Source organism: Arvicola amphibius, chromosome 1, assembly GCF_903992535.2.
Source record: "Arvicola amphibius chromosome 1, mArvAmp1.2, whole genome shotgun sequence".
In the NCBI taxonomy this organism is placed as follows: domain Eukaryota; kingdom Metazoa; phylum Chordata; class Mammalia; order Rodentia; family Cricetidae; genus Arvicola; species Arvicola amphibius.
The window spans coordinates 187,543,988-187,570,591 of NC_052047.1; the positions used below are offsets into that span (position 1 = coordinate 187,543,988).

Sequence of the window (26,604 nt, forward strand, 5' to 3'; positions counted from 1 at the left end):
ATGGCAGAGGTAGAAACGTGACGTCAGCATCACTGGGTCTGTCTAATGATCATGTCTCTGTAGTGTGGTGGTATCTACCACAAGAAAAGACCCATGTCTTCCGAGCAGAAGCTGGACCACAGCCATGTATCAGCCTGGCTTGGAGCTCAGTGAAGTTTGACCAAGACCTTCTGACAGTGGCTGTATTCTGCCTTGTCCAAGAGGAGCAAGGTGAATCCTGGTTACACAGCCTCCTGGGGGTATTGTTACACACTTGCTTCTTGTCTGCAAACAGAGACTGTTCTTAGCTCTAAAGGTTCTACTAGAAATTGATACATACAAGCCTTTGTCACACAGATTATGCAGTGTTTTTTATTTCATGGCTTTTTAGACAAGACTTTTTAATTTTTACATTTCTGGGAGGGAAGGTATTTTTTTTTTTGCACCTTGTAACATTCTATGGCATGATATTTAATACCATATCTTATAAAATTGATAGACCTAAGTCTTTTATAATTGAGATTTTTAATTTTGTAGGCGAGAAGGGCTGGAATTTCCCTACCTTCTAAGGTGCAATGGAAAAAAATCCAGCACTTTTGTTATTTATTAGGTCTTACAGTTTTTCACATTATCTTCATGCAAAATGCACTGTGGCTTGTGCAGGACTGCGCAGTGTGCCATGGGTGTTTGTCAGCTAGCATCTAGGTGACTTCCTTCTATAAGAGCCTTGAATGTCCACCGAGAAGCCCCTTCCCATCATTTCTAGGGCTCTGTGGGGTGAATGGGACCCAGTTTCAGGGCCGAGCTTATGCTGAGTAGTGTTGCTTGTCCTGTCCTTTTAGTCACAGGGGCTACTCCCTGAGAAGACTCTCTTCGGGACCTTCAGAGAAGGGGAACTTCTGCTCTGTCTCCATCCTCCTCCTGGGGGATGCGAGGTTGGCACTGTGTCAGGTGGGTCTGACTAAATCAGGGCTTCGTAAACTCTAACTCCGCATGGGTGAAACAACGCAGTGGAGAGGGTTTCCACAGACCCCTGAGATGTGAGACAGCAAGGTGAGTGGTGTCAGAATAAATATTTTATTTTTTAAAGATTTATTTATTTATTTATTTATTATGTATTCAACATTCTGTCTGCGTGTATGCCTGCAGGCCAGAAGAGGGCACCAGACACCATTACAGATGGTTGTGAGCCACCACGTGGTTGCTGGGAATTGAACTCAGGACCTTTGGAAGAGCAGACAATGCTCTTAACCTCTGAGCCATCTCTCCAGCCCCCAGAATAAATATTTTAAACACTCATTTATCGGGTACACTTACAGGAGTTCCCAGAAAAACCTTGCTTGCACAAGTGCAATCCTCTATCCATAAAATAGTAACTTCTCCTGAACTTGTGAGCGTCTGCGGGAGAAAGAGAGGTAACAGGACCGTTAGGACCATTAGACTCTGCTAAGGGAGCACGTGCTAATCATCGAGCAGTGGATCCCCCCCCCACCCTACACACACACAGAGTTCTCTGTGGTTAACAGCTTCCATCAGAGTGGAACACGGGCTAGCAAATATGTCCACACTGATAGTTACCATATATTGTCTATAGTTTACATTGGGGCTCCTTCAGTCTTTGTGCTGCTCATTCTGAGAGTAATGGCAGGCATTGCAGAGGCGGTGTTTCTGCCTTAAAAATAATCTCCTCCTGTCTATTCCTAGCCTCCCTCCCCACACTCCTGACAACTGCTGATCACTTTTACTGTCTCCATGTTGCTTTTTCCAGAACATCCTGTTAGAGTCATAGCACATGTAGGTTTTCCCACACTGGCTTCTTTCGCTTAGCATTATACATTTATGGCTCCTCCAAGTCCTTTGGCAGCTTGGCAGCCTTACTTCTTTTTATTACTGAGCAACAGCATATTGTGTGCTCCACAATCTCTCCATTCACTGGGGGAACGGCACCTCGGTTGTTTTCCGAGTCTGAGCCATGATGAACAACGCTGCTATAAACATTCGCATGCAGCTTATTTTTGGATGGCATTATGTTTTCAGCCCGTTTGGATAAATATGAAGAGGTATAACCACCAGGGCATATGGTGTCTGTCTAGTGTTGAAAGAAACTGACAAACCAGCTTCCAAATTGGCCATACCTATGTGCAGTGAATGAACGCTTCAGCTGCTCTGCAGCTACCTCTGTCATTGCCAGCATTTTAGATTTTAGACATTCTAATAGTCTTACTGAAACTTGATATGCCATATTTTGCTATCCATGGGAGGCTTGCTCTTTTCTGAAACAGTGAGTAGGGGAATGTGGTGGAGAGAAAGGGGGGCTGGATGAGGGGCTGGGGGCTGGGAGGGGAAATTGCGATCTGATTGGGATGTAAAATAAATAAATAAATAAATAAATAAATAAATAAATAAATAAATAAAAAAGTGAACAAGTTTGCTCATAAGTGGCAAAAAATAAGCAGAAATAGATTCCACACTAAAGAAGACATATGGACAGAAATAAGTATATGAAAAGAAGCCAGGAACATGATCCTTAGGAAATTGCATGTTGGAGCAATGAGCTGTCACTGCCTGTTAGGATGTCTAAAATCTAAAATGACCCGTGGTTTGCTCTTCGTGTGGTGTTTTCTCTGGCTTAGGTGTCAAAGGAAAGCCTTGAAGGATGAGCTGGGAAGGACTTCTTCTGCGTAGAACTTCTAAATGGCATTGTGGGGCAGTGGGGTTGTTCTTTTCCTTATCCATCTGGTCCCAGAACGTCCATTATTTATCCAGTGTCTTTGACATGGGGCTTTCAGAATATCTCTTTGAGTGTGGGTTTTGAAAAACTTTGCCTATCAAACAAAGACTTGGTCTAAAGATACTCAGCTCATGTGGATAGAAATTTAAGCCGTGAACCATAACAACTTTGACCCTGCAGTGTCCCAGCAGACCCCTTTCTTACCAGGAAGTGTTTGGTTCCAGGTGTGATGAAGTCCATTGCCAGGACTTTCCCATCGCAGGCTTCTAGGACTTTATCTAGCGCTGGCTCTGCACCAAATGTGTAGATATAAACAGTCCCCTGAAATAGCCACACCAAGAAAAGAAAACATTTAATTAATGCATATGTCATTAATTCAGTGGCCACTGTGAGCAACAGACACACTGTTTGGGACTAGGTGACGGGAAATCATGACCTAAACAAGGTCCCTGAGAAGCTTAAAATATAGAGATCTTACTTATTAATGAGTGAGTGACTCAAAGCATCAGCGATACAGCAATAGCCAAACATGTGGGAGATAAGGTCAGGGATGGGGTATGGAATCTGTGTTGTGAAGGGTCATTTAAAACATGGTATTTGGGGTATTTACTTGGAGCAAGAAACCACCACGGGCTATGAGTGACTAAGAGAAATGCGCTGTCTGCATTGACTGCTGTGCCAAAAACACATTGTTCATCCCACCACACACAGAGGATACATTGTTCATCCCATCACACATAGAGAACACATTATTCATCCCATCACACATAGAGAACACATTATTCATCCCATCACACATAGAGAACACATTGCTCATCCCATCACACATAGAGAACATATTGCTCATCCCATCACACATGTAGAAACTATATATATATATATATATATATATATATATATCTTAAATCTGTGACCCCCTCTCTTTAATTAGCTCTGGAAAGCTATGTTAGTGTCTCCTGGAGTATGACTTCTGCCCCTCCACCCAGGACTTCAATCAGACATGTTATTTTTTTCTCTGTATAATTCACATCTCTTCTCTTTCCTTCGGGACTTGCTTCCATTCTGCTTGTCTAGGCAACGGTCTCGATAATCTCTTCATCTGTCTCCCAAGTCAAGTCTTTTGTCGGGTATGATCATGGAGGTCAGGAGAGCGCTCTGATGCCCTGGGACTTGAGTTATATAATGTTTGTGAGCTGCTTTGTGTGTGCAAGGAATTGACTAAGAGCCTTCTGGAAGAGCAACCAGCTCTTAACTATGAGCCATCTCTCCAGCCCCAGATATGTTCATTCAGTGCTTCCTTTGTTATGTTTTGTGTGTGTGTGTTTAGTAGTTTCATTTGGCTATTTTCTTTTTCTATTAGCACACGTTTAGAAAATAATTTCTTGTTCTCAACAGGTATTTTTAATTTTTTTCATTTATTTATAAAACATAAAACCATTGTTTTCTGGTAATTACCCGAAATTTAATTCTTCTCTTATTTAAAGTCAGAATATTTAACTTTATTTGTAATCTGTCCACTATTGTTGCCTAGCAATACTGGGGATTGCTAATCTTGACTTTTGAGAGTCATTTATGAATTAGGGGTCTTTCTAACTGTATAACTCATAACTATGCACTGATTCCTCAGCCTTCTCTTCACACAGAATTCATATTTAGGTGGGTTTACTAGAGCCAAAGTCCAAGGGTAGAGATTTGATCGGCCTGGCCAATCAGAACTCAGACTTCTCCTGACCAGAGTGCTGTAGTGCGGAGCTGTGGGCAGGCCTGCTTTTCGTCCTGCCCAGCTCCTGCATGGCTAGCTTTACACCCGAAATAACAACACACAAACTGTATTCATTTAAACACTGCCTGGCCCATTAGTTTCAGCCTCTTTCTCACATCTTGACTAACCCATATCTAATAATCTGTGTAACACCACGAGTGGTGTCTTACCGGGAAAGATTCAGCATGTGTGACCTGGTGGCTGGCTCCATTGCTACTGTCCCAGAGAGGAGAGGCGGGGCAATTGTCTGAGCCATCTACCTCACTTCCTTCTTCCTGTTCTGTCTACTCCACCCACCTATGTTCTAACCTATTAGGCCAAGCAGTTTCTTTATTAATTAACCAAGGAAATCATCAGATAGATAGAAGATACACCTACATCAGAGTGCCTTATACAGGTAGAGATGGGTAACCAAGTTAGTCTAACACATCTGTATTTCAGGACATTTCTATTTTCTAGTTGAGAACTTTCTTCCAAAGTTACCAATAGGACAGAAATACAAGCAGCAGTAGTGGAAGGTGCTAAATACAGAAAGTCTGTAAGGAAAGAGAAACAGCCAAGGCACTTGGAAGGCAAGTCGAGGGGGCACCAGGGGGAACATGTGGGACTCTAGATGCAAGGCAGGGAGGGGACAAGGAGAAAGGGGAAGCATGTATGACCTTAGATTCAAGGCAGGGGGCAGGGTTGGGGGAGAAGGAGCATAGGGGACCCTACATTCAAGGCAGAGGACGGGGGAAGAGGGAGTATGTGGGACCCTAGATTTAAGGTGGGGGTGCGGGGAGCATGCAGGACCCTAGATTCAAATTTGTTCTTTTCTATGTTAGTGTGTATACATAATCAAACAGATATTTTTGGGTGGGTGGGGGCTCAAGACAGGGTTTCTCTGTGTAGCTCTGGCTGTTCTGGGGTTCCCTCTGTAGATTAGGCTGGTTTCAAACTCAGAGAGGTCCTCCTGCCTCTGCCTCTGAAGTGCTGGGATTGAAGGCATGCAGCATCACTGACCGCTCGGCCAAATGTGGTTTTTATTCTGGTCTTTGTTCATAGAATATTTTCCATCTGCACTAGAGTTCTGATGAGAGGAGACTCATTATACAACACACCCTGTCCTTTATTCCCATCACACATTGACAGTGTCGGAAGAACACATCGAGAGTAACTGTCTAATAATGTACCTTGTCTGTTTGAATCAGCAACATCTTGTAACTAGGGGAAAACGTCAAATGTGCCACCGGCCCGTCAACCTCAACAAAATTCTTCACCTGGTACTTGGAATCTTTGACGATGAACGAGTATACCATGCCATCCTACAGACCAAACGCAGTGAGACAAACACAAGTCAGTCTCTGAAAGGGCATAGTCCGTTTTTGCCATCAGACAAATCAAGGCTCAGGGACGATATTGCCGTTCCCTGTTTGAGAGACCATTTGTATTTCCATCTAGAATGCACTGTCACCTTCAATTCGGACTACTTTTAACCATGTCCTTCACTATGCAGATAGCAAGAGACAGTATGTATGGCTTGTGTGTTAATTCTCCGCATTTCAAAGGGCATTCGTCCTAAGTGAGTTTTTGAGTCATTACTATGTACATTTTTTAAGTACCTTTGCGACCCCAAGGTAGGAGTGCGTCTTTTATTTACTTTAGGTCTTCTTCTCCTGCCCCCCCTCCCCATATGGTGCTAGAACATGGCAGGCAGGCATTCACCGAGTATGGCTGGTCAACCAGTTGCTGACGATAGACTTAATGGAATGATTTCAATAGGCATGCACGCTCTTTCTACAATAGTTAAGAGGCTTGGGGAGAAGGCAGCCAGTGCTTTCTGGATTGAACCTCATTGTAACTGACGCAGACTGTGTCTTGGGTGGTGGGGAAGATGGGCAAGCTGCTTTCCCCAGGCTCCTTATCATTTTCCAGCCCTCGGCAGAGCAAGACAGTGGCCTTGAAGAAGATGAGAATCTTAACGGCCACAAACACGGACTAAACACGCACAAAACGGGAGGCAGTTGTCTTTGACAACTCCAGGAAGGAAGGCATAAGTGTAGTGTAAGCATAGAAGACACTCATGGTTGCTTCTGCTTGGTGGAACCAAATCATTCACCCTTGATGGAGGATTCTCATTGACTAATAAACAAACTGCCTTGGCCAGCCCTTAGGTGGGTGTAGTAGACAGAACAGGAAGAAGGAAGTGAGGTAGATGGCTCAGTCAGATGCCACGCCTCTCCTAAGTGAGATAAATCGCCATGTCTCTGCTCTCTGGGGCAGACTGCTGTGCCTCTCCTCAGTGAGTCAGATGCGATGAAGCCAGCCATCAGGTCAGACATGCTGAATCTTTTCCAGTAAGACACCATTCGTGGTGTTCCACAGATTATTAGATATGGGTTAGTCAAGATGTGAGAAAGAGGCTAAAACTAATGAGCCAGGCAGTGTTTAAAAGAATATAGTTTCCGTGTAATTATTTTGGGTAAAGCTATCTGGGTGGCGGGACATGGCCCACCGCTCCTTCTACACACCCTAATGTCTTTGCCTCACTGGTCTCAAGGTGACCGTGGCAGAGAAAAAGACAAGGCTAACAATGTCAACTCCTGAGATTCCATTGTAATGTTGTCACCAACCTTGACATTGATGACACTGATTACAGCTACATGGACACACGTGATCTGCCCACATTAGAACTTCCTGGGACTGTGTGTCCTAGCATAGGCCTTGCATTCATGTCCCAGGTTCACTTCCTGGTAACCGCTAAAAGACGTGATACTTGCACTTGTACGAGGAGCATGTCAAATTCCTACCAGATGACGTTTTGAGGATTAATAGTACACTTTGTATGGTGCCTGGCACAAACTGTGGCTAACTCCATCTGCTTGGGCAAATGGAGATCAGTATTCTGAATCTCATTAGCATCTCTAACAGCCAAGAGACCTAAGCTCATTTCTGACAACCCAATTCATTATTGTAGAATCAGGCACCATCTGGGCTGAAGAGAATTGGGTGTTTCTTTCCCCTGGGTCAGAGAAAGAGCAGCAGATTTTTAAAGCCCTCTTTGATTTATTTGCAGCAATATAGATATGATCATTCATTACCTGTCTTCTCTTTTTGCATGTGATGGAAAGTTTTGCTGGTAATGTTTTTATCATAAAATTCAACAAGGAAACAATTGTAATTGCTAATCTGGAATAACCCAACGTGCCAAAATATGACTTATAAACACAAGCAGCAGCAAGGGGAGCTCTGCGTTTTCATGACATCGAGGAATTCTGAGAAATAGAATACATTACAATTCCAGAAGTGAGCACGCCGTCCTTCTGGTACACCAGTGTGAGCGGACTGAGAAGTTGGCCTTCATCTTTGGGAAAAAGACAAAAAAGAAATTAGACATCATAATTAAGAGAGCAGTAACAATGAACAGTAAGGGCTGTATGGGAATGCAGAAGTCAAACAAATTGTGTTGGAGGTCTAGACTACCGACCTGTGGACTTGCATTAAAGAACTATATAGTAAATACATTTCTGTTTTCAGAAAAACATTGCCAGAGATTGGCAAAGTCCCATGAAATCAAAACAGTATTAGTATTGGACTATGTGCTTAAGATTTGTGCATTTTATCGCATGTACATTTATATCATAAATAAAATACATTAGGGAGTAAAGTTCTGCAAAAACTTTTATTAATAAAATATTAATAAATTAATTAATAAAACACTGTCTTTGAGGAGGAAATAACAAAACCATGTTGCCAGTTTATATAGTGGTATATTATTTGTGTTCTAATAAATAAAACCTGTCTGAAGATCAGTGCAAAGCAGCCGAACTAGTCAGGCATACAGGCCAGAAAATGGATGCACACACCTTTAATCCCAGCAGCCACACTAGTTAGCCATAGAGGCTGGGTGGTGGTGGTGCATGCCTTTAATCCTAGTACTAGAGAGGAATATAAGATGAGAGGAGACAGATCTCACTCTCAGTCTCAGTCTGAGTATTTGTGGAGGCAGGATCATTTATTTTTGGTCTGAGGTAGAGGTAAGAGCCAATGGATGCGGCTCTTAACCCATAATTGTCTCAGGGTTTTTCTTATTTGTGCTACATTTGGTGCCTGACATTTGGGGTACAAATTTATGAGAAAGTTGTTTGCCTATGGCTTTACAGACACTGGCATAGGCCAGAGCTACAAGCTCCTAGAGTCCCTGCCCTACTGGCTAGGTTTTTCTTGTTTCTCTCCTGGTGAACTCTCCCTGAACCCCCTTCTCGGGTGCTGCCTTGAAATCCAGTCAGGCCTATACTGTTCTACGCAGCAGCAATCAGCCTCACATCTTTACCAACATCGCCTGCAGATTTGGTAAGATAACCGGAATTCTTAAAAGGAGGAATTAGTTAAAAGAGAGAGTTCTTTTCCACATTAAAAAATGGAAAACATCATTACATTGGCAGGACTTGTGTCTCTGTATGATCATATGCTGGACAGTTTGAAAATGGAATGATTAAATGAGAGGATATCTAATTTAGATGGGACTTATGCAATGTCAATTATAAACATTATCAGCTTTATCATTTTTGTTTTATCACTAAAAAAAGGTGGTTAATCTGAGTGCTAAGATACAGGCCTTAGAAAAACTTAATAAAACAGATCACAAAAATATTCAAATCCAGACAGAGGAATTTAATGCAGAACCAATTTCAGCATTTCATTATAAGAGCTGAGAGGATGGGGACTAGAGAGATGGCTCAGTGGTTAAGAACACTGGCTACTCATCCAGAAGATCCGGGTTCAATTCCCAGCACCCACATGGCAGCTTGCAACTGTCTGTAACCCTAAGATCTGATACCTTATGCATGCAGGCAAAACACCAATTCACATAAATTTAAAAATAAAGAAAAAAGATTTATTTTGCCTGGTGGTGTTGGCACACACCTTTAATCCCAGCACTCAGGAGGCAGAGGCGGGGGAATCCCTGTGAGTTTGAGGCCCGCCTGGTCTACAAGAGCTAGTTCCAGGACAGCTAGGACTGTTACACAGGGAAACCCTGTCTCGAAAAACCAAAAACAAAACAAAAAAACAAAAACGAAACAACAACAACAACAACAAAAACCCAACCAACCAAACAAACAAACAAAAAACCTGAGAGGAACAGCTTAAGATTTTCAAACAACCAACCTTAACATATCCAGTAACCACACAAGAATTGCCAAATGACAGAGTAGGAGCTGAGTGGACTCCCATGCCAATGTTAGGTTTAAGGAGCTTCAGGGAAGCAATGGTCTCATATGGCGTGCATTCACCTTTCATGGATGTTAAACTCCTGGTCAGTTTATAAGAGAATTATCCCTAAGAAGCCGATAGAGCTGGGTAAAGCTGTTTTAGAGCCTGATCCACAATTACAATGGAGTCCCTGGTTCAGGGAAGAAGCTAAGATTATGGGACAATGGAGTGAAGCTAGAGTTATGAAAATCTCCCAAGATCAAATTCTTGGAGAATGAAATTATGCTACTGTAGAAAGGTAACCCTCCATATGATGGTCACATCTGGGCTGGTTTCAGACTCATAATCCACCTGCCTCAGCCTTCTGAGTGCCGGGATTACAGTCTCTTTAGCTACCACATCCAGCTGATAAGCACATATTTGAAAGCATTTATAACACACAGGAAAAAGAGTATACAGAAAAGGAGTTGTGAACAATGTTTAAGACAACGGGATTAAGCCTGAGTGTATAAAACACATTAAAAATGTGATAGGTATTCAGAGTGAGAAGCGTTGCTTTATAATTCATTCAACAAGTGCTTGCAGTGGCCACTTGATTATGTAGAAGGATTAAAGAGTGTCACAAGCCTCTCAGTGACCTCAGTCAACTGGTGACCAAGAGGGGAGGGAGGCTTGGGGCCATTGTGGTAGCCCAGGGTGAGGCTCCAAGTGAGTTGTATTGTCCATGGTACTCCAGTGTGAGCACCTAATGGGCCAGAAGGTTGGGGTGGGGCTAATGCAGGGTCCACAGGAAGTGAGAGGCAAGAGAGAAATGACATCTCTAACAAAGTAACTACAAAAGGCAGCAAAAGAGCACAGGAATAATGGGAAGTCTGAACAGGTTTAAGTGGAAGGACCTAAGGATGGACGGAGCCGACAGAGACTTGCTCTTAGAAAGTGTCCAGGTAGATCCTCTGGAGAGAGGAACAGGGCTGCAGTCACAGTGAGGAGGGGCATGTGGGAAAGCTTTGCCAAGGAAGTGTGTGTGAGTCAGGGGTTGGGGGAGGGAGTCCATGAAAGATACTGAAGTTATAGAAAATCTGCAAGAGGGAGAGATACCTGAGCCAGACATTGGGTAATACAGAGAGGAGACGCAGACCTTGGGTAAGACGGAGAGGGGAAACAGACATTGGGTAAGACGGGGGGGGGGGGCGGAGAGGGGAAACAGACATTGGGTAAGACGGGGAGGGGAAACAGACATTGGGTAAGACGGGGAGGGGAAACAGACATTGGGTGAGACGGGGAGGGGAAACAGACATTGGGTAAGACGGGGGGGGGGGATAAACGACAAAAGAATGAGGGGGCAGATCTGTGAAAAGCCAGGAAGAAACACTGGGCAGTGGAACTCATCCCGAGACCAATGGAAGATGAATTCAATGTGGCAACTGGGAACAGGTGGGACATCAGGGCAGCACCGTCTCTTCAATACGAGCAGTTTGATGGTAACCAGCTGTTTGCTTTGGGCTGGGTGTAGATTAATGTCAGAAAATGGTATTTGTTGCAAAAATGAAGGTGTGAAAAGATGAGCTGGATGATAGCATGCACGGTGCATGTTTGAGTAGCTGGCCCCAGAGAGGTTCCCTTCCCAGAGCCCTGCTTGGGTGCGGGTGGGTTCTTGTGGTCCAGGTGCTACACTGGCAACAGCTGATGGAACCAAGGATAGACGGGTATTTGATGTAAGGGAGAGCTGACAGCATGGTCCGTGAGATAACAAACCACACAGGAAGTGTTTTAATCTGCAGGATGGTGGATTTAAAGACAGCTGCCACAGGAAGGGGGGTTGAAAGGAATGGGAGCAGGAAAGGACATGATTAGCTGACCAAACAGAATGGGAAGGGTTACTGGTTCAGAGATCAGAACTGGGGAGTCTGATACCTTGGTGCCTGGATTCAGGTGTCACAGCTTATATGAATGTGATTTTGTTGGGTCTGAGCTTACGTGTGTGTGTGTGTGTGTGTGTGTGTGTGTGTGTGTGGTGGGAGGGAGGGTATGTGCCCTACAATTTGTATATGTGTATATGGATATTCTGGGGATCAAATCCGATTGGCAGGCTTAGTGGCAAGCTTAGTGGTAAGCCCCTTAACTTGCTGAGACATGTTACTGACCCATGAAGATGAAGTTTTTTTTTTTTGTTTTTTTTAACCTTGTGCGTTGTGGAGTTATAGATAAGAATTTCATGATATGAACATATGAAATGGCATGGGAACACTAAGGGCCTATTAACACTCAGTAAACAGTGGTTAGGCACAAGGAGCATCCCCAGGATTTGGAAATAGAGGATCAAACTGAGGAGGCCTCAGGATGTCTCTAAGAAGGGAAAATCAGGGACCAAAACTGTTGTGAGATATTTGTACCTTGTGTGCAGATAATATTGCTATGAATGGCCAATAGTTAGGCAGGAGGTATAGACGGGACTTCCAGGGAGAGAAAGGAAGTAGGAGGAGGAATCTAAGAACACAGGAAAAGCTTGGAGACATGGAGGGGAAACAAGAGGAACAAGATGGAAGAGAGGAGATGCCACATGATAGGATGTAGATTAATATAAATGGGTTAATTTAAGTTATAAGAGCTAGTTAGGAACAAGCCTAAGCTATAGGCCAAGTTTTCATAATGAATGAGCAATCTCTGTGTCATGATTTGGGAGCTGCTGGCAGGACAGAGAAAGACTCCACACACTGTATGCGAGGCCGACTCCTCAGCTGTGCTTCAGTACTGTGGGCAGAGCCGTTGCTTACCCAGTAGTGATATCTCCTCCACCTTCTGAAGCACAGTCACCTTCAGAGTCTCTGTGTTAATCGTCAGAAGATGACCCTCTTCACACCCAACGTACAGCTCACTCGACGGAGTCCAGCAATGCATGGTTGGGTGGAGCAGAGGGTAGATATCATCTTTCGGCTACGGGAGGGAAAAGCATTCACGTGTTAAGACAGCAGCCATGGTCAAGGCCCACAGAGACACCCAGCACCGCAACTGCCACCAGACACCAGAGTGAGTGGCCGGAGGGAAGGCATTGGCCTTTCATCCTCAACACTAGAGTCAGTTCCCCTTTCTCCATTTTTCTCTGCATATTTGGCTTCACCACCAACACCTAAGGCCATCCTGCTACACTAAGAGATCTCTCTTCGCAGACTCTGATGAAGTTTTGGTTAACACCCCATTGACTGTTTCTTAGTGGCCACCTTTGGCTCCAGTCCTTAGTTGGCTACAAATACCCCCTTTTCAGGAAGGACTGTCATAGCGCCCTGCTTTCTGGTCTTGCAGGGGTCACTAATGTCAGAGGTCATCTTGGGGCCTCAGCTTGACTGGCTTCCAAAGGCAATGAGATGACCTTTGGCCTGACTCCATGTGTGATCATTCTATGCCTTGATTTCACAGGAAAGGAAATGCACACAGTCAGCAGATGTAAGCAGGAGTTGACTTCGGCCCTGGAAACAGTTTGGACCAAGTTGAAAACAAGTTGGGTTGTTTTCCCCTATAAAAGATTCGGGAGTGGGTATTTCAGGGTTCGTGGACCACACAGATTGAGTCATGTGTCCCTGCTTTCTTTTTCATAACCCTCAAAGGTGTAAAATCTATTCTTAGATTTGGGTCACAAAAAGAGGCTATAATATATTCAGGCATGCCTTAGATGGTGATATTAACTGCCCCCCCTCCCGCCTTCAGCACTAAGCACAGAAAGGAGAGGCTGTCCCTGGTCAGCAGCGCCAGACTCCAAGGCCTCCTCTTAGGAAGCCTTGAACAGCGCCAGATTTTAAATGGAGGATATTAGAATATGGCCTCCATCTTTCCTCTCCCCTTTCCCCCTCTTCCCCCTTTCCTCTTTCTATCTCCATCTCTCTCTCCTCTTCTTTCACTCTCTCCATCTCTCTCCCTTTCTTCTCTCTCCCTCTCTCCATCATTCCCTCTCTTTCCCTCTTTCCCCCATTTCTCCCCTCCCTCCCTCTCTCCTTTCTTTCTCCCTTTATTTCTCCTTTTATTTTTTTTCTTTTTCTCATTTTTTCTTTCTTTCTTTCCCTCTCTCTCTCTCCCTCTCTCTCTCTCTCTCTCTCTCTCTCTCTCTCTCTCTCTCTCTCTCTCTCTCTCTCTCTCTCTTTCTTTCTTGGCAGTGCTGGGGCCTCTTCCATGCTAAGCAAGCATTATTCTACCACTGAACCACATCCCTACCCAACTCCTTTCTATTTAACTATTGAAATGTACTAGTGTGTGTTTATGCACACACACATGCACTTATGTGCATACCTGCAAATGCATGTGTGTGTATCTGTGTGTGTTGAGCTTTCTGCAGCTCTACACAACTAAGAATTGCACCTTGTGTGTGTATCTGTGTGTATCTGTGTGTGTGTAACTCTCTCTGTGCGTGTATCTGTGTGTGTATCTGTGTCTCTGTGTGTGTGTGTGTGTTGAGCTTCCTGCAGCTCTACACAACTAAGAATTGCACCTTATTTTTCTTCCAGCATCCTTGTACCACAGATATAAACTTTGTTAGTAAGGTAGAGGCCAAACTCCTAGCATGCTTAGATTCTTTAAGAGTTCTCTTTTTACACAAAGGTGTTGCATGCCTTTAATTCCAGCAAAGCAAAGGCAGGCAGATGTCTGAGTTCAACTGAGGCTAGCCTGGTCTACAGAGCGAGTTCCAGGACAGCCAGGGCTGCACAGAGAGAGCCTGTCTCAGAAAACCAAAGTAAACCAAGCCAACAAGAAGAAGGAGCTCCTTGTTTTCTGCCCTGTGAATGCAGGCGCTCCTTCATCTAACCAGCTTCCATGGAGTGTTTGGCCCTTACAAGATAGCACTCCAAGCATCCACGGGCGGTAGTGAGTGACTGAGAAAACTCCCTTCCCTTACAGAAGTTACTGACCAGTTAGGGGAAGCACAATAAAAAACAAGTTGCAAAACTGAACGTGGAGAACGTGCTGAGAAACACGATGGAGTCAAGCGGGAGCAGGAGCTAGAGTTGGGAAGTACTGGCAACCATATGCTCCACAGGCATCCATAACGAGCTTCTTGCTGTGCTAGCCACCTTCCTAATAAATACCCAATTGTTTGATAATAGACAACACATTGCCCCCCCCCTTTTTTTTTTGGTTTTTCGAGACAGGGTTTCTCTGCAGCTTTAGAGCCTGTCCTGGAGCTAGCTCTTGTAGACCAGGCTGGTCTCGAACTCACAGAGATCCGCCTGCCTCTGCCTCTGCCTCCCAAGTGCTGGGATTAAAGGCGTGCGCCACCACCGCCCGGCACATTGCCCTTTTAATTGATGAAATAGTTGTAGATTCAAGGCAGTAACAGCAGCACTCCCACAAAATTTGCAAGTGACGTAGGTTGTTGATATTACATATTTCAATGCATGTGTGCTAGCCATTGGTCATGGGGCAGTCAGTGCATCCAGTCTAGTCTCTTCTCAACCGGGACTGTCATGTAGAGGCGAATGAGTGAGCAGCCGAATCAGAGAGTGACTGATGCTGAGCCAGGCACGTGGGTTACAGGAGCAGTGATGATACAGCTCTCTTGGCCAAGTGAGGAGAGTGGACATTTTTTGTAGGTTTGATTGTATATTATTTTCTTTAATAATGTAGTTGTTTATTTAAGAATAAAGGTAGGGGCATATGGAATGTATGAGTAGATGCCATGATTCTTGGTCCTGCATTTTGAAAGAAACTGGTGTGTGGTAATTGTGTCTAAAAACATCGACCAACTCAGCCTCCTTTTCCAGTCCTCTGGGTTCACACTCCCACCATTCTGACCATTTCAGGACCAAAATGGAAAGCCAGAGTCCAACTTTATACTGCATTACAAGTTGGGAAAAAAAACCCACAAATATGTTGAAGAATATTTGCGCTTTTTTTCCTTTCCCGAGACAGGGTTTTGCTGTAGCTATCAAGCCTGTCCTGGAACTAGCTCTTGTCGACCAGGCTGGCCTTGAACTCACAGGGATCCGCTTGCCTCTGCCTCCCCTCCTGAGTGCTGGGATTAAAGGCGTGCACCACCACTGCCCAGTTTCAAAGAGATTCTTATTTACTGAATTCTGTCCAAAAAAGGGCGGGGTGGGGTGGGGTAGATGGAACAAAGAAACCGAACCCTTGAGCTTTAATTCATTATGCTGGATCTGCTTTCTGCCCAGATAACGTCTGCTTTTGATTTTCCCCACACACAATTGGATAAGTTTCTAACGCCCAGAATAACGTGCGCAATGTGTACCAGGCCTATTTAAAGACCTATCATGTGCCATTCCAGAAGTAGCTACAAAAAAGAAAATGGGATTACCTAATGTCTGTAGTCTTGTAAAAATCCCCGGCTTCCAATTTTTGAGGCACTTACATAGATCAGGTTATCACTGATTTTTTGACATTAGTACCAGGTCACAAGAAATGACGATTTTGGAGCTGGAGAGATGGCTCAGCAGTTAAGAGCATTGGCTTATCTTCCATAGGACCTGGGTTCAGTTCCCAGCACACACATGGCAGCTCACAGCTGTCTGTAACTCCAGTTCCAGGGAATCTGATGCCCTCTTCAGGCCTCCTTGAGCACTAGGCATGCACATGGTATAGACATATATGCAGACAAAACACTCACACACTCAAAAGATATGTTACTTTAGGGAAGTTAGATTCTGAGTTTAACTCTGTGGAATGTGCCATCTGTATATGTAGAGTTTTAATACTACGGCATTAAATGTCTACTTTCAGAAAATGACGAGAACGCACAGAGCAGAAGCCCCCAGGAAATGAAGCTGTTTAGTTTATGAACCTTGTTTAACACAGTAACTCCGTGTCAGCCACTCAGTTTTTCCTTCTGTGTGTGGTGTGTACGTGTGTGAAGGTGCAGGTGTGTACTCTTAGAGGCTAGAGGGCAACAGTGGGGTGTGTCTTATTTTCCTTCACCTTCCTGGATTTTCCCTGAAGCCAGAGCTACTGATGAGGACCCCTATGCTGAACTGACAGGTGCACATGTTTGCACCCCGATGCTTGGCTGACACAGGTGCACATGGCTGCACCGCTACCCTGGACCGACAGATGCACCCGGCTGCACCCCTACCCAGGACTGACAGGTGCACCTGGCTGCACCCCTACCCTGGATTGACAGGTGCACCCGGCTGCACCCCTACCCAGGACTGACATGTGCACCTGGCTGCACCCCTACCCTGGATTGACAGATGCACCCGGCTGTACCCCTACCCTGAACTGACAGGTGCATACGGCTGCACCCCTACCCAGAAATGACAGGTGCACACGGCTGCCCCCCTACCCTGGACCGACAGGCGCAGCTGACTTTAAACCTGTGCTGGGCTGAAAGGTGCACACAGCTGCCCCCACCCCGGGACTCACATTTGAGCTTTACCCACTGTGCCATATCCATGGCCACTAGGCATTTAAAGAGGTGTTTCATAGCTTCTTCCAAAGGCAAAGGACAGTTGCCTGCACTTTAAATGTTTTATGTTGGACCCATAATTTAGTGCCAAGTGTGAAATATTAGGACTGTACACATTTACTGAAGGTGGGACAGGGGAGGGGGAGAGAGGAGAGAGAGAGAGAAATAGAGGGAGGGAGAGAGGGAGAGAGGGAGAGAGGGGGGTTCTAGGCACCAAAAAAGTGTCTTGTTTTTTTATTTTGCTGCCCTCTTGTGGCTGAGAGGGGGTGGCACATTTTCCAAGGCTAGAAACAGGCCCGAACCAGAATTGGTGGTGGTGGGTGGTGGAACTAGCCTGAGCTAGTTCCAGGACAGACTCTAAAGCTACAGAGAAACTCTGTCTGGAAAAACAAAAAAAGGGGGGGGGGACCGGACATATTATGAACTTGTCTCTTGTCTGCCTGCCCAGACATTTTATGACACTCTCGTTTTTCCCTAACGCCCACCTTGGCTGTTTCACTTGGGCGGCCATTGTCCCCTGCTTAGCTTCACGGGCCATCGGTGGCCCAGAGCAGTGGTGCTCCTCCTTCATCCCAAATGCCTTGCCCTTGACTTTCTCGCTCTGTGTCCCTCCTGACCATCGCTCTGAACCGCATTTAGCGTGTTTGCTCTCACCCGTCCCACTCAGTCTCTCAGACGTGCCTCCCCGCCAGGGCCCCTGGACACGCTGTCCCCTGCACTAGAAACAGCCCTTCTGCTTGTAACAGGATGGCTCCCGTGCTTCAAGTCTCGAGAAAGAAGCTGGACTGTGTGGATCCCTTCCGGGGCCACCTCACCCTGCTGTCCCAATATAATGAGTTACGTCTCTCTTTGCTTTTGTTGTTAGTCTGTTCCTCAGACTGGAATTCCTGCTTGGTCACCAGGGGTCCCACAGCCTGGAAGAGAGTCTGGTAGCCAACCAGAAGGAGCTTGATGTAAATGCGTGGAAAGCAAGCAAGGGGGAGGGGATGGGTGTGAATCTGTTGACAAACTCTCCTGTTTTAAAATTCCCCCACCGTGTTCCTCTCCCCGCATTTGCTTGTGCTCGGAGATCTGACTTCTAACAGACTTTCTCCTGATGTTGGCGGCGCACTTCTCCATCCCTGTCCTCATCCCTCAGACTTCTGCAGCCCCTCCCCTTTGCTCCCAGGTGCTCCCTGTGAGAGCTACGTTTTAACATTTGCCTCTTCTTTATCCCTGACCGGAAGCCTACTTGCCAACCTCCCACCCTGGGTCTCTACTTGGCTGCTTCCCAGCACCTCAACTCAACTGGATCCTGATTGTCCAGGCATGTGGAGTCTTTGCTTCTTACGCAATGCAGTAACAATCAGCATGGTCCTCACAATCCAATGAGACCTCCCTTCCAAGACTGCCACCTTGGAGCGAGCAAGAAAATTACCCTGAACGTCTGGGCCTCTTCGCCCACCAGCCCGGCAATGGCCGACAGCGGCAGCACGGGTCCGTAAATGAGATCCTTGGGCAGTGAGGTGGGAAACAGCACGTCTGCTTCATTGACGAGCGACCCGTCTTCCAGAGGCAGCTTGACCAACCTGGAGATAAAGGAGACATCGAAACAAACGGGGCAACAGAAACCAATTACTGGTGGAGGCTCCGCGTATCAGCGTGAGATGGGGAAGGTGGTCTGCCACAGAGACACGTGACAAGGTAAGGGCCAAGAAACAGGTTTCAAAACACCTGCCATAAAGTGACAGGCTATGTGTAGTTAAAATGAAGTGCATGGGGGATTACTGAGACGATCCCAAGTTACTGTGTGAGGCAGAAACTGTAAACTTCAATGTTTGGGGGGCTGGGTGCACATCTGGGAGCTGAAATAAACATACATATATAATCGGAATCCAGCTGCTACCTCTGCAATGTCTGATGATAAAAATCCATCTTGTAGTTTATCCTGTGTCTGTTTTCAGCCCATGATGTATTACCAAAGAGGGTTTAGAGAATTTATGGAATTAAATCAGAGGCTTCTTGGTTGTGGTCTATGAGCGCTGACCTCATTTGGAGAATGGTCACATAAACAGAGTACACTGCCTGGATGTGTGACTGAGAGCATCTGGGCCCTGCCGGTCCTCTTAATTATCCCTTACTTCATTGGTATATGAAAAAGTCATACCAGTCAATGTTCAGAAACACAGTGGAACATTCGAGGGACTCGCAGAAGTAAGGGTGTAATAAGTCAGGTGCCTATCCGGATGCAGCTCTGATGGACATCACCTGCTCTGTTAAGAGACAGAGTGTGACCAATGACTGGAGACAGACTGTCTATTCTCTAGGCCCTTGTGAAAACAGCTTTGAGGGAGAAAATACACTAATCACAATTCTTAGATGCCTCCGGTGTGAACAATTGGCTTTTTTTCTTTTCCAGTTCTTTACTGACTCCACATGTTACCTAGGGTTGTTTTTCAAAAGTTGCAGTTTCAAAAGTATATGTCTATATATCTCCCCAGCATCCCTTGATCTTCACTGAAAACGATCAACCCCGTGGTAGTGTGGGACTCTGAACTCTATGCAACAAACATCCATTATCAGCTATCACTATTTGGTCCAGGATGTCCTGTGACACATTTCTTGTTAAATGAGTAACTCCCATGACTCTACTCTGTGGACGCTGGCTTGAATAACATGGCTGACTGTATGCTGCGCTCTGCATGCTTCCTATAGCCAACAAATGCCGATTTTAGAGTCTTTAGTAGAGTACCAAAGAAATGGGAACAAAAGTCACTGGGGCCCTTTCTTAGATAACAGTAACATTTAAAAACATTCACTTGAAGGCCACAGAACAGGTGAGTGACCCTTCTGCAGCTAAACTGTCCCACTCCCTAGATTCTGTTCCACAGCCCCACCCTCCTACCTCATCAGCAGCCCTGAGGCCAGGCCCTGCTTCCAACCATGAGGTACTTCCCAACAGGCCACACCAGTCAGAAGAACAGAGACTCCCTGCTGTAACAAAGGCCAAGCTAACCCCAGAAAGTCAACTCCCAACTTGATCAGCGATCACATCAACTACCAGAAATCCAGGCCACAAAGACTAGAAAACCAAAGAAGAAACAGAAACCAAGGGACAATACACATATCAACAAAGGAAAACTCAGAAAGCAGGACCTGGATCTATAATGCCCAAACCCAGATGTCTAAATACAGTCTAAGAATGCAGTCAACAACAGCCAGGGTAACATGGCACCAACAGACTCCAGCTATCCTACTACAGTAAAGCCTGAATATTCCAGCTCAGCTGAACCACAAGAAAAAGACCTTAAAAACAACATTATGATAGTGACAGAGGTCTTTAAAGAGAGAAAACAAAAACTCCGTTAAAGAAATTGAGGAAAAGACAACCAAAAATTTGAAGGAAATCAATAAATTCCTTAAAGAAGACCAGGAAAAAGGTAAATGGGGGATAGGAAACTATTCAGGACCTGAAAACTGAAATAAAAGCAGAAAAAAAAATAACCCACAAACGGAGGAACTTCTGGAACTGGAAAATCTGGGTAAGTGAACAGGAACCACAGACACAAGCATCGGCAACAGAATACAACTCCTTCATCATGAAAGTCTTGGAGGGATCAGGGATACAAAGAACATACCTAAACATAACAAAGACAATTTACAGAAGCCAACAGCCAACATCAAATTAAAGAGAGAAGCTCAAAGCAATTCCACTAAAATCAGGATCAAGATAAGGCTGTCCATTTTTTCCATATCTATTCAATAGAGTATTCAAAGTTCTAGCTGGAGCAATAAGACAACTGAAGGAGATCAAGAAGATACAAATTGAAAAGTAAGAAGTCAAAGCATTGCTATTTGCAGGTGATATGATAATATACACAAGTGACCCCCAAATTCTACCAGAGAACTCCTACAGCTGAGGAATACCTTCAGTAAAGTGGCTGGATACAAGATTAACTTAAAAAAAAGTAGCTCTCCTATATATAAATGACAAATGAGCTGAGAAAGAAATAAGGGAAACACTGCCCTTTATCATAGCCACAGAGAATCTGAAATATCTTGGGGTAACTCTAGTTACACTCAAGCAAGTGAAATAACTGTATTATAAAAACTTCAAGTCTTTGAAGAAGAAAATTGAGGAAGATATCAAAAAATGGAAAGATCTCCTATGCTCATGGATCAGGTTTCACATAGTAAAAATGGCCATCCTATCAAAAACAATCTACAGATTTAATGAATTACCATCAAAATTCCAACAAAATTCTGATGTGGGATGCCCCTCTGTATGCTGTGAATATGTTTTATTACCAATGGTTAATAAAGAAGCTGCTTTGGCCTATAGCAGGGCAGAATACAGCTAGACAGGAAAGTCAAACTAAATACAGGGAGAAATAAGGCAGAGTCAGGGAGATGTCATCAGCCTCCAGAGAAACAAGATGTGAGGTAACAAGCCACAATCCTTGTAGTTAAATATAGAATAATAGAAATGGATTAATTTAAGTGGTAAGAGCTAGTTAATGATAAGCCTGGGCTAATAGGCCAAACAGTTTGTAATTAATATTAAGCGTCAGAGTGGTCATTTTAAAAGTGGCTATGGGACTGGGCAGGAAAAGAAACCTCAAATTATATAATTCTTTACAGATTTTGAAAGAACAATACTCAATTTCAAAAGGAAAGACCAAACAAACAAACAAACCAGAATAGTTAAAACCATCCTATATAACAAAAGAACTGGAGGTATCACTATTCTTGATTTTAATCTGTATTTCAGAGATATAATAGTAAAAGCCACATGGTATTGACATAAAAACAGACACACTGATCAATAGAGTTGAATAGGAGATCCCGATGTCAATCCACACACCTACGGACACTTGATTTTTGATAAAGAATCCAGAAATATACAATGGAAAAAAGAAAGCATCTTCAACAAATGGTGCTGGTCTAACTGGATATTGTTATGTAGAAGAAATAAATCCAATACTACCATCCTGTACAAAACTCAAGTCCAAGGATCAAAGACCTCAATATAGAAACCAGAAATGCTGAGCCTGATAGAAGAGGAAGTGGGGAGCAGTGTAGTAGTGTATTATTTGTATTTTAATAAATAAATCTGGCCTGAAGACCAGAGGCAAATCTAAAGTCACTAGAATTCAGATAATGGTGACACACACCTTTAATCCCAGGATTTGGGGAAACAGAGGCAGAACTCTGTGAGTTCAAAGCTATCCTGGGCTACACAAGATCAGTGTAGCAAATCCAGGTGGTAGTGGCCTATAGCTTTAATCTTAGTACTAGGGTGTCATGTCTTTAATCCCAGCACCTAGGGAATATAAAATGGGAGGAGAGAGAGTTTTAAATGGCTTGGTCTGCAGTCAGTCAACCTTGGTAGAGGTAACACTTCTCTAGTGGCTTGGCTGCTTTGCTTTTCTGGTCTTCAGGTTGAACCCAATTCTGTCTTTAGGTTTTTATTATTCATGTTACAGAACAGCTTTGAACACACTGACACAGGAGACAACTTCTTGAACAGAATACCAATAGCACAGGTACTAAGGTAAACAGTTAATAAATGGGATTTCATGGAACTGAAAAGCTTCTGTAAGGCAAAAGACACTGTCTAATAGGACAAAATGGCAGCTCACAGAATGAGAAAAGATTTTCATCAACTCCACATCTGACAGATGCGGAAGGCTAATATTCAAAATGTATAAAGAATTTAAGAAACTAGACATGAACTAAATAATACAACTAAAAATGGGGTACATATCTAAACAGAAAATTTTCAACAGAAGAAACTCAAATGGCCAAGAAACACTTAAAGAAATATTTAACATCGTTAGCCATCAGGGAAATACAAATCAAAATGACTTTGAGATTATATCTTACACCTGTCAGAATGGATAAAGTCAAAAACACAGGTGACAGCTTATGCTTGAGAGGATGTGGAGCAAGAGGAACACTCTTCCATTGCTGGTGGGAGGGCAAACTTGTAAAGCCACTTTGGAAATCAATATGGTGATTTCTCAGAAAATTGGGAATCAATCTACCCCAAGACCAATTTATACCACTCCTGGGCATATACCCAAAGGACACTCTATCCTATCACAAGGACACTTGCTCAACTATGTTCACAGCAGCTTTATTTGTAATGGCTAGAAACTGGAAACAACCTAGGTTACCCTCAGCTGAAGAATGGAAAAAGAAAGTGTGGTTCATTTATGCAATGGAGTATTACTCAGCTGTTAAAAATATGGCATCATGAAATTTGCAGATAAATGGATGGAACTTGAAAAAACCATCCTGAGTGAGGTAACTCAGACCCAGAAAGACAAACATGGTATGTACGCATTTATAAGTGGCTATTAGCTGTAAACTAAAACACAATCATGCTATGACTCACAGACCCAGAGAGCCTGAGCAACCAGGAAGGCTTAAGGAGGACACAAGGATTCACGCTGGAAAGGGGAAATAGAGTAGATTGTGTTGGTGGACTGGTGGCAGGTGGTGTTGGGAACAGAAGGGATCAAATGTTGGGAGAGTAAATATTGGGAGAAACAACTGGAATTGGGGCGCATTTGGGGGGCAAGATGGAAACTTAGTGGAAGGGAAACTCCATGGAATCTGTAAGTGTAATCCTAAAGACTCCCAGTAATGGGGGACACAGATCTGAACCAGCCATCTTCTGTAATCACATAAGGCCTCAAGTGGAGGGACTAGGCCACCAACCCAACCATAAAATCTTCTACCTCCTGATGTTCGATTCCCCTCTGTATGCTGTGAATATGTTTTATTACCGTTGGTTAATAAAGAAGCTATTTTGGCCTATGGAAGGGCAGAATATTGATAGGTGAGAAAACTAAAGTGAATGCAGGGAGAAAGAAGGCAGAGTCAGGGCCATGTAGCTGCTCAAGAAGAAAGATGTGAGGTAACAAACCATGAACTTCATGGTAAAATATAAAATAATAGAAATGGGTTAATTTTAGATGTAAGAGCTAGTTAGTAATATGCCTGAGCCATTGGCCAAACAGCGCTGTAATTAATATAGTTTTTTTTTAAATGATTATTCGGGTCTGGGTGGCTGGGAAATGAAATGCAGTCTCCATTTATAACCTACAGCTTGTCCTGTCTGCATGGTGTTCTGGGACTGGAGCCCAATAGAATCTTCATCAAAGAGAACAGAGAAACTTCATCTAGCGACCAATGGGAGCAGATGCAATGTTCTACAGCCAAACATTAGTCAAAGCTCAAGGGAATCCTGAGGAGGAGGAGAAGGGAGGATCGAAGGAACAAGAGGGGTCAAGGACACCAAAAGAATATGGTTCACAGAATCAATTGACCAGGACTTCCGGGGGCTCACAGAGGTCAAGAAGCCTGTAGGGGTCTGACCTAGGTCCCTGCATATATGCTATGGCTGAGTAGCTTGGTGTTCTTGTTGGACTCCTAAGAGTGGGAGTGGTGTGTGGGGAGGCAGTCACTGACTCTTTTGCCTACTCGTGGGACCATTTTCCTCCTACTGTGTTGCCTCTTGAAGACTTGGTTTGATGGCGTGTAGTTGGCATTATAGTGACATATTATGCCGTGTTTGGTTGATGTCCCTGGGAGGCCTGCTCTTTTCTGAGGGGAGACAGAGGGAGGTTGGATCTGGGGAGAGGAGTGGTAGGGGGAGGCTGGAAGAAGGGAGAGAGGGGAGAAACTGATAGGGATGTAATATATGAGAGAGAAATTTAAAAATATATTAATCTGAGTAAATCAAATTTTGCAAAATTAAACATGCTGGAAAAAACTCTTAGAGGACTTGGGAAGTCAAAGAGAATCTGAAGTGTGAGCAGGCACTCAGAGCTTATTACAGATGCTGAGTACTGTTGTAATTTTAATAAGCTGTGTGTGTGTGTGTGTGTGTGTGTGTGGCCGTGGTTGTGAGTATTGTTGGAAGCCACTTAATTCATCAAAGAGGCCCAGTGATGGCTGTGACCGCAAATGAAGACCACGTGGTTGTGGAACAGCACGGTCCCCACCTCATCTTGAAGTGATGGTCCTGGTTACTTCTCTCAATGGTCCACACGCTCACTGTGCTTGAACTTGACAAACACATTTGATGCCAGTTCATGGGGTTGAAGGACATCTGGCTCACGTCCATTCCAGGATGTGACTTCTTGCACAAGATGACACCGGATTCCCAGTTCCTTAGAGGGAAGCAGCATTCGAGGAAAAATTAGTTTGTTTTAATTTTATGTCCGGGGAAAAATCTTATTATAAGACAACTTACATCAACTGAAGCATAATTTGTGATATAATTTATATAGCCTATGACACAAGCCAAAAATTTTTAAATGACTATATTTAAATGAATCCTCTAAGAAATGAAATACTATGTGTGTCTAATATTGCACAATTGTACCAGGGTCCTCACTGATGACAACAGATCATTTACTGGAGTTTTAAAAAATCTTTTTAAAATCAAGCACTTGATTTGCACATTTGAGAAAATAGCCTCAAATCCTGCCAGCTAGGTCCTTTGCTAGAGGGATGGAAAACAGAAACACTGAGGGTAGAGGTTGCTTCACCCTCGGGGCAAGCAGAGCAGGGATTAGAAAACAGACCTGGTGTTTCCTGAACTTGCCTTGCTCCCTGATCCCCTGCCTTCAAGGCTTCCCAGCCCAGCCCAGCCCCTTGTCCATCACAGCTAGAGTCTTGCAGGAATCCCTGGCTCCCTTAATCCTTAGTTTTCTTTCCTCAGGCAGCTGGCAAACTTGTCAAGCCTGCGTGGATACAAGCAGAAGCCCGAGTAATCAGGTCAGGCGCAGTCATTAGGGTTGGTCCTGAATGTAAAAATCACTGAGGTCTTTCTAAAAGTGGGGGCATTTCTAAAAATGAAGGCAGAGAGCAGGGTGGTGTGTCTGCAGGCCAAGGAACATCAGAATTGCCATCAAGGTAGCAGTGGGAACTGCCCAGGCACAGATGCCCAGGCACAGAGCAGATTCACTTACAGCCCTCAGAAGGCACCAAGCCACCCCGCAGCCAGAGCTTGGGATTCTGGTCTCCAGAACTGAGACAATGAATTTCTGTTGCTTAAGTCACCTGCTTTGTGGTGTTTGTTACAGCGATCTCCGAAGACAAATATGAGGGTCTACTTAAACACCCTTTCCCTTCCCAAGAGTCCTTCCCTGACCCCCCACTCTTAGGTTAGATGCTCCTGTGTACCTAAGATTACTGGAAGCTGTGAAATATCTCAGCTTCTCCAGGCTTAAACTCTATCCAGCCACTTAACAAGTTGCTTGGGAATAAAACACTTCAAACGTGGACGAAGGGCAATGTGCCGCTTGTTTCCGGTATGACGTCAAGAAGCATTTCCAACCCACTTCCCTTGATAAAAGTGAACTGCCCCTTGCTTTGACTCCCATCTGACACTCCAAAGAAATGAAATGTTGCTGTCCATTGAGCCTTCTGTACATGTAAGACTTTGTCTTGTAGATACAGCAAATGCCAGTGCAGATACATAGGCCAATACTGCATGAGGAGCTTTGAAAGAAAATGGCTCCCAAAGGGAGTGGCACTATT

At 44.3% G+C, this 26,604-nt stretch overlaps 1 protein-coding gene across 1 annotated transcript in view; it reads right to left on the minus strand.

Moving 5' to 3' along the window:
• Cfap43 (cilia and flagella associated protein 43) overlaps positions 1–26,604 on the minus strand; it is an 84,386-nt gene that overhangs the window by 50,774 nt on the left and 7,008 nt on the right. Inside the window, exons 4-10 of the mRNA XM_038317984.1 lie at positions 25,062–25,229; positions 18,485–18,635; positions 12,440–12,599; positions 7,748–7,815; positions 5,645–5,776; positions 2,915–3,031; positions 1,297–1,377 (exon numbers count right to left, since the gene is read on the minus strand). Of these exons, the coding sequence (XP_038173912.1) occupies positions 1,297–1,377; positions 2,915–3,031; positions 5,645–5,776; positions 7,748–7,815; positions 12,440–12,599; positions 18,485–18,635; positions 25,062–25,229 (877 nt within the window). The remainder of the gene's footprint in view (positions 1–1,296; positions 1,378–2,914; positions 3,032–5,644; positions 5,777–7,747; positions 7,816–12,439; positions 12,600–18,484; positions 18,636–25,061; positions 25,230–26,604) is intronic.